The following is a 16,197-nucleotide window of genomic DNA, read 5'->3' as shown; positions in this document are numbered from 1 at the left end:
GAGCAGGCACAGACAGACATGAAAAGTAATTGAAACGCGTTGGCTCCAGTTGAAAGTAGGCGCATGAGAACATGTTATCACTTAACTCCTTAATTACGTACGATGATTTATGAAAAGTAGGTAGCACCTATCAATAAGTACACGATAATTTTGCACCTTGTTGATATGAATTTCATAACTAGTTTTCCACGAAGTGCAACGTAATTGCTGTTAATTAAAGGAAATGAATGGTCCTTTTAAGTGTTGGGCTTTGGTCTCGACCACAACCTTGTACCAACAGACACCTTCTCTAATGGGCGGTTTAAACTCGCAGTTTTTCGCCAAATGCCAAGCGCATGAGCATTTTTTAATTTTTTAAAGTAATAACATCAAAATGACTATAGCTCAAGTGAGCGGGTTTTGTAAGGGCCAAAGAATTGTTTTGAAGTCGAAATTACCGTCAAATTGGGTTGTTGCATCATTGGATCATGTGCCGGAGCCCGTAACCCATACAACAAGTTCATTCTGACGGAGCCTGAGCTAACCATATCCCAACATGGCGTCTTACCGATTCAGCATCGAAATGGCTCAGCATTGGAACAAAAATCACCATGAGAACCACATATGCATCGGAACCGAATCAGCATCGGAAAGATGTGCAACGGATCTGTTGAACGTATCGTCTCCTCATTGTGCAGCAAGGCCGCTGATAAGCCAACTTTTGGCGTAGATGCAAGACGCAATGGTCACCATTTTATTGATATTCTTGTAAGGTTTAGTGGGCATGGTCTCTCGCCAGATATCCGCGGACTGCATGACTGCAGGATGTGTAAGTTTGAAATTGTAGCAGTGGTCGAAGGACCAAGTACCCCGCTTTTGATTCATGGTAAATGACGTCGGCTTAATTCAGCCGATGGTGTTTACTGATGAGTCTGTAAAATGCCTCGTCTGAATTACCTATTTGTCACGAAAAATACGTGATTTCGATGTCCCATACCACGCTCCGAATCGGCAGTACTGAGTGCTAATGTTGGGCCAATGAGAACGGGCAATATCGTTGTCAAAAAGCAGCTTCGTCTTGTAGTAGCTGCGAACATTCTGTTACTGGTTCACGAAAGCAGCCTCACATTAAGACGCCTTCGATACGTTGATCGGTTCGGCGGCCTCTTTTTATAGCATGTGTTCTCGTGTGGCTTTTCGAGCCTTTTGGCAGCTGTGAGGAACTGCTCTTCGACACGTTAAGTTCCTATTGGGTTTTGAGCTAATTGAGTCATGCTTACATTCAGGATCATGCCTATAGGCCACATGCCGTTGGTAAGCCGAAGACTACTTGAGTCCTCTCTTAAAATACGAGAGGTCTGACAGGAAGGCTGTTGGGTATTTTGGGGGCCTCTTTCAGCTCAGGATCTTTGTTGAAATTTGGGATCCTTTCCTGCAGACTGATTGGACCCTTCATTTAGCCTGCCAAATACCTAGAGCTCTGGATAACGGTATATTGAATGCCACACTAACGCAAAGCCCCTGACGCAGCTAGAGGCCGTTAACATTTTTAGGGGTCAGTTCTCAGACCAGTCCAGGCTATGGAAGCTATGGATAAACTTTCTACGGACTTTCCGCGCGTGAATTGGGTTATATTTTCATAGGTCTGTTGGGATTTGGCACGTGGCGCCCTTGATCTTCTCTGGACATACAATGCCCGTATGCAGGTACTTGTTAAGTCACGCACCTCGGCAGTTGGTGAGCCTTGTAAGCGAGGTTGTGGGCTGCTCTGAACAATAGCTGGTAGCCTTTCAGTGACTTCCGCCGGAGTTTTGTTTGGAAGCTGTGGGGCATTTAATACAGCTATATCCAGCATAGTTTCGCGTCGCGGTATTGAGAACCGCATGCATCGTTGTGTAAATATATATATATATATATATATATATATATATATATATATATTTCAAGGACAGCTAGAGGCCTCGTAAACGGGCACACTTCACGACAAACATGGGCCAGCATGCAGCATCTGGGCTTTTGTTCCGACCGCTGCACTTTGAGGCACGCTGGTCAGGGATCTGCGTCAATAGTTGCGTTTAAATAAAATGTCGTCACCGAGAACGCTGTTCTCACATTTCTTGTATTTTTATCATAAATCATCTGGAGATATATAAAAGTGGCTGTTTGTCATCACAAACTGTTTGAAAAGGTACCCCGGACATTTTTTCGAAGAACTTTTGTCACATGCTTTTTAATGGGGTGTGTCTGTCTGTCTGTCTGTTTGTTTGTTTCTGTCCGTCTTTAAATGTCAAAAAGCACTAGACCGCCGTTCTTAAAGGCCCCGCCACCTCCAGAGGGTGGCAATTGTGTATGTGTGTATGCGTGTAAATAAAAGTCGTTTACCAATTGTTTACCTGGCCTGGTGAGGTATTTATTTGTTGATTTCAATGCTTTAACATTTCTTCAGCATCGCATGGGTCGGCAATGCAGTATACCTTTGGCTATCCTACCGATAACACCTTTTAGCTGGCATAAGCAGCGTTATATGTTACGGAGAGAGATGAATCATTGTAAGAATGTTGCTAAAGTAACCATTAACTCTGTAAGAGCAGGATAATCGTTACCAAGGAGTGGAAGGGACAACGGAAGGCCGAATTTGTATGCACATTGTATGAGAAAAATATGATTTAGACAGTGTTTAGAACAGTCAAGAAAAAGATGCGTGACTGCCCTTAACTCATCACATTGGTAACATCTGGGACTGATTTTGTCGTGGTTCAACGGGTTAGAGTGGGTTAAGTATGTATGACCCATTTTGAGTCGAGCAAACCGTTCTTCGTGGCTGCGCGATGGGTAGAATGAGCCGTTCCATTCATGCAATTTGCGTTTGCAGTTTGCGCAAAGGGGTGGCAATGGTCCCCAAACCCCACTGGTTATGCCACTGGTTTATGTTACACTACAGCAAAGCGATGCAACTTAAAAGCGATGAAGGCAGTTCGAAAAGATTCTGATAGCTTAATAAATGGGTGTGGCGAACGCTTACGTGCCTTAGGTCACCTTTTCTGAAGTAGTCTGGCCCTGCCAACAAAGAAACACCTACTCATAGCCATGGGGCAACTGAGATACTGACATGCAAATGTTGTGAGAAAATGCCGCTGATCATAGTCCTGACATGATCAGTAAGTTAAGGAGACCCATGGTGACTATTCATTATAACTTCTGGAAAAATTCGGGCGCATAGCCCGGTCCATTGGTATGTTCAGACTGTCCAGAATATATGACGGTTGAATTCTATTTGGACCCGCCAGTGACCGTGCACACCGCAAACCTGTAATCCAGTCGTGTAGTTTCTCATCCAGTCTGGGGAGGGTTTCAGCCCCCCCCCCCCCCCTCCCCCGCACGGCTTCAACCCCCACACCTCAACCCTCAACTTTGGAAAGGAAGAAGGTATGTGGGTCAAATCTGGGAGCTAATTGTTTGTTGCCATAGTTTGGGGTAAGTTGTGCCATTTTTTACTCCCCCCCCCCCTCCCCCCCCCACACACACTCATTTTATGAAATTACGCCCCTGCTATAAATCCGCGTGACCAGCACGCTTGAAATTGTTCGATCTTTCACGCGCCGCTGTGCGCTGACTCCACTTCAAAGTAAGGATGTTAAGTATGGTTTGTCATCAGTAACAAGACAAGTGAGACAAACAAATTCTTTGGCGCAGGAGTCAAAAATTACACGGAATAGCAAAGGTTTTTCTCAAAAACGTAATTTCGTGAGCTGCGAGTCGATCGTAAAATCACCGTTAACAGACAACCGGCGTTGCAGTCACCCCATGCTGAGCGGCGTTCGCCGCCGCAGGTAACACCAAGCCGTGGGCGGCAAGCGACACAAAATACCTTTGCGTATAGAGACGATGCTACCGAGCGCTCTTTAACCCGTCGTACGAGAATGCCCCGATCTAAGGTCTAATATGCGGATCAGACATTGTCTGATTGATTGCCATTTGGCGGAAACTTTATAAGCTGTTGAGTACGAACTCGTACAAGTGTGCTGGTTAACACTACTTTAGACTTTCACTTCTTGAAGACAACTCTTGTGATATAAACAAAACTATGCATAGCATATGACTCGGAATATATTGTCTGGTGTACAATTTAATGGTGTACATGGTCTGGTCTACAACAGCAGACACCGTCTCACTGGTGGCCGAGCCACGACGCCCTGGAGTTGTTTGGCCGTCCTCCGCACCTCGCAAGCCTCTCTAGTCCTAATCATATCCCGGTCATATGACTCCAGGGTAAGCTTCCGGTGCCTGCGCTAGTCTATGGCGACCTCCTCCTGATACACTATGCAGGCAACTGGTCATGGAAGGCTGCACCGAGGCTTGCACTTGCATTTCGTGACATCTAGAAGCTTCCTGAATTTCGCGGTGGCGGCATTGCTGTCACTCTCCTTCTTTGATTTCTTGCTGTTAGCTCTGTTGGGAGGATATCAATCGCTCTCGATCAATTTTGTCACATATTTTAGATTGTGAACAGAAATCGCTTCGTTGGTCCACAGTACCCTGATTTCTCACGTCGCGGTCTTGAAGATGACATTAGTGAGATTCCTCTTCGATTCGCTCAGCCACCTGATGTAACTCAATGCTTTCCCGTAGTCGGCAGTTGGTGGTGGGACAGAAGAGCCGGGTGGCCTATCACAGAACGTTCTGTGCGCGACCATGCAGCCTTGGGCATGCTTATGCAAGTAGTTGTTCGAAAGAAATGTTTTAGTACCGGCAAAACTACACTGATAAACCCATATGTCCCACGCAAGAAGCACATCAATTGCAAATCAACGTCACAATGATGCGTTAGCAATAATAAACTTGAACCTAGCCCGGTCTGCTGGAGCATTCTCATAACTGCACAGCTTTGGGTTTCACCAAAAATGAATGTGCTTTACTAAAAAGTCAGCTTACAAGCTCTTTGGCAATGTTTTGGTGGTGCTCTCCACGATATCTATTTCATAGTTAATCCACCAAGTACCAGTAGCAGGGAAAGCGACGGCTTTGAGTCTTGTTGGAGGAAGTTCTGTGCGTAAAATAGGTGGCGCTAGTATCGAATACGGCTTTTTTGGGCTATCAAAGAAAAACTGCTTTCGCCTCACGAATATCAACATTGGTGCGGTACGGCAGACCTGAAAGTTTATCATTAATCCGTGCGCCAATGAAACTTTTTGTCTCAGCTGATTTCAAGAGATTCAACCCCCCCCCCCCCCCTGATGACACACCCTATTGGGTAGTGAGGTGGGCCGACATCAGCAACTCAAAGACAGTCCACGATGTTGCAGGCCATCTCCAAGACGTAATTCTGGATCCGCCACTCCGTGCGGTTAAACCTATGAGACTTACATCCAAGCAAATCTGATGAGAATCAGTTAGTTGTAAAACACTCGTTGAGGTGAAAGGAAGCGAGATCCGAGGAGTGTGTTTTTTAATACGGGACACATCGTTGAACGTTGTCTCACCCTGCAAGCCAGCGCCTTCTCCCCACCCGCTCGCTCCCTCCCCCCTCAGCCAGCACTCGGGACCTACCCTCGCACAACCCGGGAATGCAAAGTGCTTCGCATGAAATGGCGCGAAACAACTCCCTGTGCCGCCGATTGGTAGAATTTGTAGTACAAAAGCTGCGCTTAGTATAGTTTGGAATTTCCGTCTGGTAAATGTAATAGTCCAGCATTTCCCTTTTTATAAATAAATCAATTGCTCTTTATACACTCAATATTTCCCTGTATAGTTATGTGAATGATTGCAGCTATATTGTTGCGTTCTTAAAATGAGCTTAATAGGACACTTTGTTTGAGGGAAAGGTATAACAAAACCGTAAATTACGCTATTGTAGAATACCCTACTCATTTTTCTCTTTCAAAAAATTGTTGGACTAAAAATTATTTGATCGTACACTTGGAAATACACATTGTAATTGTTTCCGATGTTTTTATCTTGATATATTTTGAACGTCGCATTTCATATCTTGACTGGTAACACAATGCTACCAGGATTCCGCCGATTCGAGTGCGCGCCGCACGTGGGTCGGGCTCACTCTGTAGAATCGCGCCATATTGGATGGATAGGGTAAGATAGCGGCCTTTGAGCCAAATTTGTTTCGCTTTAAATCCTCTTGAAGAGGACCGCGCGTGGTGATGGAGAACTCCTACGGCATAGGGGTGACCAATAAGTACTCCGTGTTCCTGGAGGATGATGCCGGGGACCCATTTGAGATTTTGGAGAACGCCAAGAAGGAAGCCGAGAAGAAGGTAAAGGTATCTGGAAAAGAGAATAAGACCTCCAAGAATGCAGTGACGAAGCCTGTAAAGAAATCAGTAACAAAGGAATCGGGCAATGAAAAGGATTCTCGGCAAGGTGGGTGCCTACAGAGCATGGTGGTATCTTGAAGCCGCGGTGCAATAATGCGTCGCTCACCGGACATGTCCGTCATAGCAGTGACATCGCCGCAATAATTTCAGGGCACGTAGTTCGTATTCTGAATGATCACAGTTGGGTGCATGGCCAGCCCCAGTCTCAGCTGACAGCGAATGTTGCAAAGGTAATTGATGAAATGCTCTGGCAACATTTTTCACTTAAAATGGTGTCAAAATTCAGCAAATGTGACCTGATCTGGGCGTGGTGCATGTTAGCATGAGGTGCACTGCTGGTGGATGGTAGGTGTGGGTTTGACCTGCAAAAAAATACTAGTCACAGAACACGTCTGGTGTGATAGTGTCTTATGTAGCAAGATATGACAGCAGAAGTTTTGCTGCAGGTTTGCTGCAAGTTTAAGTCCCATGGCTTGGAGTGAAATTTAGTAGGTGCACAGTGTCACTATTTCAGGTGCTGCCAATTTTGGTACATAGCTAATGTGTTAAAGAATGTTATGTGTTTTGGTCTGGGTGTTGTGCCCTGATGTCACATGGGCACTTGGTGTGGTAGGTGTATTTCTGGCAGGCTGAGTTGTGGGTGTCCCATCTAGTAGATACATTGCTTCCAGGCTGGTTATGAAGCTATTGGGGTGGGTAGGTAAGCTCAAAATTGGCTCTGCTTAACGCAAATGAGGCAACGCATTGAACTTAGGGTGTGTATGTGTTAGACTCCAGCGTAGTCAAATTATGCTAAACTTTTATGATTTTTTCTCATGAAATAAAATTGAGAGATACTGGAATTAATATTGGCAGTGTTATGATTCCTTGGAAGCATAACTGGTATGCTCAGAGATTGGTGATGGCCATGCATCAGACTGAAATCTCAGAGGTGCACTATTGTGTGCTGAAATTGTGGTGCTGCTACATGAGGAAAACATGTTCAGTGTAACATGCATTTGTGCGGTCTGTGGCCTGGGAGAGAGTGTCACCTCGTGCTCATGAGCCCTTTTGTATGGTGTCAGTGAACCAAAATTCCCATGTTTCCTTAAAAAACTGAATTTGTGAGGGACATTTGTTGTTAAAGTTACTTGAAAGAAAAATATGAGTATTTGCTAAAGCAAAAACTATTTGAAAATTTAGGGCATTGCTGCATAACTTACAGCAGTTGATGCGCCCTGCCCCCTCCCGCTTTAGGGCTTAATGGAAGATAACTGCTTAGACCTGCTTATCCAGTAAAGTCCATATCAGATGATAATTGATTTAGTGGATTTGCTCTGTTCAGGTGACTCATATTTGTAGCAGGCTCCATGCTGATATAAACATGTAATTTTCTGTATGAGCTTATTCCTACTGTGTCCTTGTGCATTGGTAAATGTAGTCATGCATCTGATTCTAGACTACCTGGTTTGTTAGTTGAGCACCCACCTTCCAGACCTCAGATGGTGGGGTGTGGCTATGAGATGGTGCAATCATTGCACATTACACAATGTGCTATTTGCAAATTAACAGGATGATATGTTGCTAGTGGCAGTATGTGATGAAGGTCAGATGAGATGGAAGGGTGTACCTCACACTGAGCATAGTGGCACAATTGAACCAGTACCACACAATCTGCAGGTAACTGGGATTTTGCAACAAGCATTGTTTCAGTGGTGGGCTCTGTGACTGAGATCCCAGAAACTCATGCAGTAAAAGTTTTGGGTGAATTTGTAAGATATATTTTTGTGTGATTTCAAATTGATGTCATATTATTAACCTCAGATCTGGAAAATTAAGTTCTGGCATTGCACCAAGTTTGTTGTGTCCCTGCCTTTTATGCATGCCTGCCAAAAGGGTTTTATAGGACCTGTCTTACATGTGACTCAGCATGGTTGGGGAATAGTGCATATAATAGTGCTGATAGTGCATAGTGCATAAATAGTGCTGATAGTGCATGCTTCACCTGGAACAGGTCTTGCCCATGTTGCACAAGTGATAATTGTGTATCATACACTCCATGTTGAGAATTCAACTAATGTGGCTATCACAGTGCAGAGCTTTGCTGCATTTTGTGCATTGATGGTCAGCATACCAAATGAAGCTATTTGATTTCTTTTTAAATAAAGACATTCCAGGCATTTATAGAGAGAATGCTGTCTGAGATTACGCTCCATGTGATACCAGCCTGTTTGCCAAAATGTTGACCACCCAGTCAAGCATTGCGATTGCTGTAGTTGATTTTGGGTTGATTATACCATCTAAGCTCATGACTGATACAAGTTGCAGAAATCACAGACTGCTATTGCCCTGGCTTAAAATGTGTTAATTCATGTGTTTCACAGGAATTTAAGATGTGAGGAGCAACATATACTCAATTTGTCATGATTTCTCCTCTGGTGCCAATGATGAGCCTCCTTAAAGAGAATGCTCCATGTTTGTACAGGATTTTGAACATAAATTACCATTTTGAAAAGACCATTTGGTGCAGTTCACAACCCTGCCCCCTTTTAGACCCAAACCTGTCAGGTTCCTGGGATACATGCCCACAAAGATGTGCAGACTCTTTTGAGAGGAGACCACTTCCAGGTCAGGTAGGTATCTGTAATGTCATAATAATGTCATCCAAATTCTGTCATTCCATTAGTGGTGTGGCTATCAAGAGAACAATTCCCAGCTTTAATGGTTTAAGTTGGCTCAGTATGAGTTGTGCCAGGCATGATGACAATCAAATGGTGGCATATCAGGAAGCTTCCATTTCTAAACAGAGAAATTGTGCTGTTTAGAGCAGTCTTTTCCACTCAAAAGTGCATTTATATATGCCATATGTATATTTTTGTATATATATATATATATATATATATATATATATATATATATAGGTTTATGTACATGCATGTATTTGTATCTGTTTGTATATGTATGTATGTGCAATTCAGCTTATTTCATCATATCTGATACTTGCTTTAATATGTTTTAATGCAGAACATTTCATTGAAGTTCAGGGATAGCTGCCCAGTGCCTGAAGAATGCCTACATGTTATGGGAAGAGAGTGATGTCTTTATATTGAAGGAAAGCAACATTTTGCTTTTGGTATGTGTGCTGTTCATATTGTCATTCCTCTGCTCTTTTTTACTGGTTGGTTTGCTAATTTTTCAAGCTGCCCTTATCGTATGAAGAAAGCTGCAGCATGTCATCCTTGCATCATCTTTTCGTCAACAGCTATTCACTACTTTGTATACTGTTATCTCCAAGTTGTCAGGCATTGCATTGCAAAGCATTACTTGCTTATCCATTGCCACAATCTTAGAGTAATTGGCTCATGCCAAGAAAACTTGACTTGTTTTGTTGCCAGCATAAACAGAGGACTGATCACACAAAGTATTGTTGCAACTGGAAGGGAATGTTCCACATTTCTGTGGGGTTTTGAACTGAAATAGCCTTCTTGAAGGTTATTTGGTGCAGTTCATGGCCCAGCCCTTCCTCCTAAGACCTAAACCACTTCTAGTTATCTGAGTTACACTCCTGTGAAGATGGAGTGTATTTCAAGGCTACCATGGCAGTCATGACTTAGTAATAATATTACTTGCATCTGGTATTTTGTAAGCGATGTGGCGATCAAGGCCGAGAAAAATGTGAGGGTCGATTCGCTCATCCGGCATTCGGCATTCGCGAGTACGATTTCCAGATTTAGCGGCCTCCAGTTGGCTCTCGATCAGTGTGGTGCAAGCTGCGAGGGCATAGTCAAACAATGGCATGTCGAGGAGCATAGTTATCAAAGAGAGAAATTTTGTTGTTTAAAGCAGTATTCTTTTTGAAGGGATGCAGTAGTATAAGTGAGATTGTTTCATGTCTGATGCTTGCTTCAATGTTTTCACATGTGAAACATTTCCTTTAACTAAGCCTATTTTGCTTAGATGTTGCAATGCAATTTGTGTCCTGTCCTTATCTATAATTACAATGGAGTAAAGCTGCTATTTTAAACTGTACCACCAAACTACCAAAGCTCGATCTGTTTACACATTCTGCTTTCAGTGCGTCAGACATGCGTGCATAGCTTATAAACAGTTACCTGCCTACCTCATTTTCGAGCTGAAGGCACTATGTTCATCAATAGGGACCTCTGCTGTGTACTTATTTGTTATCCCAATCCCTGTCTGGTCAGACTGGACTGTCTTTTGTAAAGGATAAGTAATAAAATTCGGTTTTTCGTTTGAATGCCCAGCACTAGACATCAGAAGAAGGGTCTTCATCTTCTGGTATTTGGGCATTATAAGTCAAAAGTTCTTTTGCTAAGCTAACGACCTCCAAGATAGCGGGCGGTAATGTCAGGACGACGTTGTAGTGTTAAACAATTAGTTAATTGGTAACACTGAATGTTTCGAGTTGCGTATGTTTGAAGGTTAGAGAAGCTCATAATATTGGGTGTCACCAATATAATTGTTTAGCACTTCATTGTCAAACCAGCACCTGTTGTATTGAATGTTGTTACCTTGGCATAACAAATTTGAAATTGACACAAGTTAGGCATGTTTTTTGAGCAGTGACTTAATGATCGCAGCTTTGTTGTATTCCTGAGTAATTAGAATTAAGCCAACTTTGAATTCAGATGTAACTTACTAGTGCTGAGCCCTCACAGATCTCAATTTGAGGACCCTGGGTAACGTATTGTGACACTTTTTGTTATGACTGCCATATGACCAGGGTAATTGGCGCGCCCTAAAGCCCAAATTATCAACAGTTTTTATGACGACTTTTGCTTTCGACGCGCGTTCGGAGCTGAGAAAGGACGCCGGTGTTAGCAGACCTTAAGGAAAGTACTTCTGCTTACTCGTCTCCCATAGCGCCCTTGGCAAGGGCGGACTTCACGGGATTGATGCAGACTTAACAGAAACTGGCAAAACAGATAGCAAACATGCAGGGAGACCCGCGACACGTCCAGATCTCTCACAAATATGTTTTTGGTCCGCCCAGATGTCTACAAACTTCGCCAAATTTAAGCACTTACTGTCTTTTTTTGGCATGCTGCCGTTGTCTAAAATTGGGACAGTTTTCTCAGTTCGGGTCATTTTTGACCTGAACAGGAGTGAGAAAGTCATGTTTGCTGGTGAATAAGGCCCGGTCTCTGGCTTAACACTAGCCTAAAGAGCACTTACGAAAACACATTTTAACGCAAGTGTTGTTTGAACATCAATACGGAGGATCTGAGAAGCAAAAAGCAATTTGCGCGCTGGATGCTACGACCAAATAAATATTACTAGAAGCGTCTTTATCGACGGGATATGATTGTCAACCCACTGCAGCGAGTGTTTAAAGCTGACCAGAACGGAAATGCGCGTTAGTAATCCCGTTTGTAGCTCAGGTAAGGGGATAGCACGCGTCGGCCATTGACGGGTGGTATCTGCAGCCAGTCTGTTCAATTATCCCATACCCTTGATCCTGTGTGGGGCCGTGCACAACCGATCTCGTGTGTGTGTGTGGGGGGGGGGGGGAGTGGAGTGGAGGGGGTGGGGATTGGCCGTGGATCGAGGGCCTTGCAGCTGCGGGTTGGAATGCTGGTCCACTTTCTATTCGTAGCGCGGATCATGATTACAGTGAGATCGTCATTGCACTTTTAGTAATGCATGAAAGTCTTCACGAACTGGACGGCGTCGGTCGGTTTGGCCACCTGGTTACGGCGCTGTGCTGTAGCATTTGCAGCCGTCGGGTCGGCCGGTGTGCTCGAGCGTCGAGACCAGGGGAGTGGCGCGAGCGCGCGGTCGGGCGGTCCGGGCGGCCGCGCTACCTGATACGGTCGGGCGCCGGCCGCCTGACGCCGCCCGTGCGGCCGGCCGCCCAGCTATTTATACACGTGTGGGAGGGCGGCGGGGCCGGGCCGGGCCGCACGTGCGGCCCGGCCCGTCCCGCCTGGCCACGCCGTCCGACCCGGCCCAGCCCGACCCAAACCATCACCGGCGCAGCTGGCATACCCCCGCCCCCTCCCCTTCCCTTCAGCCCACGGAACATGATGCTTCTGTACACATTTTCTCGCTGATGGTTGCTCTTGCTGGCACCTATCGACGGCTATTGTGTATTCATGGTGCCGAGTTAGTTGTACATCCGTGCCTGCGTTACGTTTCGCCGTTGTGGAGCACGGCGCGAGAGGCATGCGATTTTATTACACGTTTGCTTGTTGTGACCACACCTTATTGGCATGCACACACGTTAGCGTTGATAACTTTCGAGGTCCGGGATTTGCTCTTCGCGCTTTCGTGTAGTGTTCCTTCACCTTTTCCGAATGCGTCGTCAGTAGACGGCGTATGTGTGCTTCAAGGGTCTCAATGGTGGTGCGTGCAGGTCGCCTCCGCGCGATCGGTCATCCGTCACCCCGCCGTCTGCACCAACACGATATCCAGTTGTGTTGATGTCGTATGAGTGATGGCTCGCTGTCGTTGGCTGGTGATCTGCGCCATCTCCGGCGTCTGACGGACGGCGTCTGGTCAGCAGGTGCTGCCGTTCAGGGCGGCGGCCGCGGTGGTGCGCCAGGCCGACGCGGCGGCGGCGCCGGCGGCCCGCCCGGCGAGTCCCGCGAGGAGCGCAACAACCGCCGCAACTGGGACGAGCGCCCCGAGTTCAGGTACCCCGCCCCGCTCGCCCGGGCCGTGACGTCACGGCCGGCCATGGCGCCCAGCACGGTGACTCATTTCACTGGCCCTCGGCGAGTCACGTAATAGTTTGCTGCAGCCATTGCCAGCGGTAATCAGCAGGGTTAAGTGTTCGAACTCGCACGTGCGGCACTGGCGTCGTGCCGTTCGTACGCTTAATTCACGGATGCCCCTCCCCCATCCCCCACGGGTATATAAGTGTTGATATTATGCCGAATGCTATTCCGAAATTGTCCCCAGAGCGGGATATCTTTTTAAATGGGTTTCCTGTGTACTTTTTTGTCAAAGTTCGTACAGGTCTAACGATTTTGGTGTCGGTTCGCGTGTTTTTTGTTCTGGTCTGTTAGGACTGGATGTCCAGACCTTTGTCAGATACCCAAATTGCTGTCTTGAATCCCTGAACCATCCAGTGCGCTGCACCGCGCAGAGCTGTGTGACCTTTTGGGTTTGACAGTCATTGTGCCTTATGCATGGATGGGCGCGATAAAACATCCCCTCTCCGCATAGTCTGCAAAGTGATGCAGTGTGCGTGCGTGCACGCCGAAACTGCCAGGCCGTACCCAGCCAATTCCAGCCCCGTGTCGCGTCTCCAGTACGGCCACCCGCCGTGCCCGTGCTCGTGCGCCGATGTGTGACCCGGCTCGGTGCCGCAGGGACGGCGGGGCGCCGCCTCGGTTCGGCGGCGGCGGCGGCGGCGGCGGCGGCGGCGAGATGTCGGAGCGCGGTCGTGGCCGCGGCCGTGGCGGCCTGGGGGGGCGTGGCCGCGGCCGGGGACGCGGCGGCGGCATGGACAGCCGCGGCAAGCGCGAGTTCGACCGCCAGTCGGGCTCCGACCGCAGGTGATGCCGCCTTCCCCCTCCTGCGCCCCCGCCAGCCCGGCTACCTGTCTCCCCGCGGGACGCGCGCGGCTCAGTGTGCTGTCCGCGTGCGTGTGGGAGAACGCCGTACCGGGCGACTGTGTTGAGGTCTGGTTGTCGACGGCAGTCGCCTTCGTCAGCGACGATGGAGTGCGATTGTGGCAGCCGATACTTTGGGTCCCAAGAAATCGCGTGCTGTAGTTCTTGCCGTGCTTTAACCCCATGAAACCGTTTTGCCTTGGCCGAATGGACCTTGTCGCGGTGTGTCCTCGCCTGTTCATCCTTCGCTGTGAGGGCCTCACAGGCTGGTGCAGCGCGCGCGACGCGAGCCGGCCGGGCGGCCAACTAACGGCCTGGCGCCGGCGTCCGTGTGCTCAGCAGCGGGGTGAAGGCGGTCGACAAGCGCGACGGCAGCGGCCGCGGCAACTGGGGCACCGTGCAGGACGAGCTGGCCGAGCTGGAGGCGCCGTCCGAGGAGCCGGCCGCCGAGACGGAGCGCGAGCCGGCCGCCGAGCCGGCCGAGGACGGCGTCGGCGGCGAGGAGGCGCCCGCCGAGCCGGAGGGGCCGCAGGAGCTGACGCTCGACGAGTGGAAGAAGCAGCAGGAGCCGCGCCGCCAGCCACAGTTTAACGTGCGCCGCGCCGGCGAGGGCGAGAACCTCACCCAGTGGAAGAATACGTTCGAGCTGAAGAAGAAGAAGGGCGAGGACGAGGACTCTGACGACGATGGCGAGGAGTCGGTGAGTGGAGGGCTGCGGTGTATCGACTTGGTTCTAGGTGGGATAAACTGAGCTTGTCGTTGCAAAGTAAAAGTTCATGTCAGGAGCCATCAGTTTTGTCTAAATGTGCTGGTTGGCAGCTGTGATCCGAGCTTGGGCCTCCGCACAGACACGCTTGCCGTTGCCGTTGGTGACCCGCCGCCCGTTTCAGGAGGACGAGGAGCACGACGTGCGTCATGGCCGGCCCAAGCACTTCGTCAAGGAGATCGAGTTTACGTTCTCTGACAACCGACGCGGGCGCGGCGGCCGCGGGCGCGGCGCGTTCCGTGGCGGCGAAGACAGCGGCTACCGCGGCGGATACCGTGGCCGCGGCGGTCGCGGCGGCGAGGACGGCTCGCGCGGCGGCTACCGCGGCTCCGGCGAGGAGGGCGGCTATCGGGGAGGCTATCGCGGCCGCGGACGCGGCGGAGAGGACGGCGGCTACCGCGGCGAAGAGGGAGGTGCAGGCTACCGCGGCGGCTTCCGTGGACGCGGCGGCGAGGAAGGCGGGCCGCGCGGCGGCTTCCGCGGCGGGCGCGGCGAGTACCGCGGCCGCGGCGCTGGCCCGCGCGGCACGCCGCGCCAGAACGCGCCGAAGGTGGACGACGAGAACGACTTCCCGTCGCTGGGCTGAGCTCCGCTCGCGACCGCCGCGGCCAGCGGCCGGCCACCGGCTCCCTGTGAGCTGTACACGGTCCCACCCCGTACGGTGTAGGTTATACCTGGTTGAAAGTCGCGAGCGACGCGAGATTTGCTGATCTTCGTGGACTGGGCGGCTGAGTTCACTCTGCTGCCGACTACTGCCGCCGCGAGCAATGACGAACAATCTGAGGTCGGTGCCGCGGCCGGGCACTGCAGGCCCGCTGGCCACAGGCAAAGGACTGCCCCGAAATAGCAGCGCGGAAGCCAAAAAAGGCTATGGCTGTGGCGTGCAAAAACGCAGGCATCGACTCTGGCAGCCGGACGCCAGTGCACCGGGCGTCGGGACTCCACGACGGTCGTGTGATTGGTCTCGTCTGGGAAGCTGAAACGTGAATACGTCCCGCATATGTGTCGGGGGAGGCCACTCGCGTTGTTCTCATAACACTTGATTATGAATGCATGTGGGGTGCGCTCTGGTGGGGCCGCCGCCCGTCCGCGCGCATCTCTCCGCGTCCGCCCCGCTCATAAACTGGCCTAGTCGCTCGCTAACCTCTCGATCTTGGGTTTGGCCCGCCTACAGTGTGGCGCGAGCGAGAAAACTCACGTGCATCCCTCCCCGAAATCGAAAATTAATCACGGACGGATCATTGTCATCTATTAGCTTGTTTGTTTTGTATGTATTTAATGACGGTGGAAGTTGAACCGCGCGCCAATTTTGTATTGTGGGACATCGAGCGTACAATACAGTTTCAGATGGTGAAGTGGCTGTTTCTTGTTGGAATTTCTGAAGCGAGAACAGAGGTCACATGCGATGTCAGAGCCCCAAATGACGCCAGAAGGAGCAGCGTGGTGGCGGCATGCATTGAGCGCGTTGTAGACGTTACCACAGCAGACTCCCGCCTATGTGTGGCTGCGGCGAATTGTTCCGGACCGCGCTCAGAATGGGGAACCGTTGGCTGTGTTATCACAG

The 16,197-nt window shown here is 49.2% G+C and overlaps 1 protein-coding gene across 1 annotated transcript; it reads left to right on the top strand.

The window, feature by feature from the left end:
- Positions 1 to 5,997: 5,997 nt before the first annotated feature.
- LOC119091380 (plasminogen activator inhibitor 1 RNA-binding protein) lies at positions 5,998 to 15,988 on the top strand. The gene is made up of 5 exons (XM_037214146.1): positions 5,998 to 6,354; positions 12,811 to 12,943; positions 13,625 to 13,810; positions 14,210 to 14,567; positions 14,758 to 15,988. The coding sequence occupies exons 1-5, from the start codon at positions 6,135 to 6,137 to the stop codon at positions 15,217 to 15,219; spliced, it is 1,359 nt and encodes a 452-aa protein (XP_037070041.1). The 5' UTR covers positions 5,998 to 6,134; the 3' UTR covers positions 15,220 to 15,988.
- The last annotated feature ends 209 nt before the right edge of the window (positions 15,989 to 16,197 follow it).

This window comes from Pollicipes pollicipes, unplaced genomic scaffold (assembly GCF_011947565.3).
Source record: "Pollicipes pollicipes isolate AB1234 unplaced genomic scaffold, Ppol_2.1 Scaffold_3447;HRSCAF=4054_pilon_pilon_pilon, whole genome shotgun sequence".
Classification (NCBI taxonomy): Eukaryota; Metazoa; Arthropoda; class Thecostraca; order Pollicipedomorpha; family Pollicipedidae; genus Pollicipes; species Pollicipes pollicipes.
This window is presented reverse-complemented; position numbering and strand designations above follow the sequence as displayed.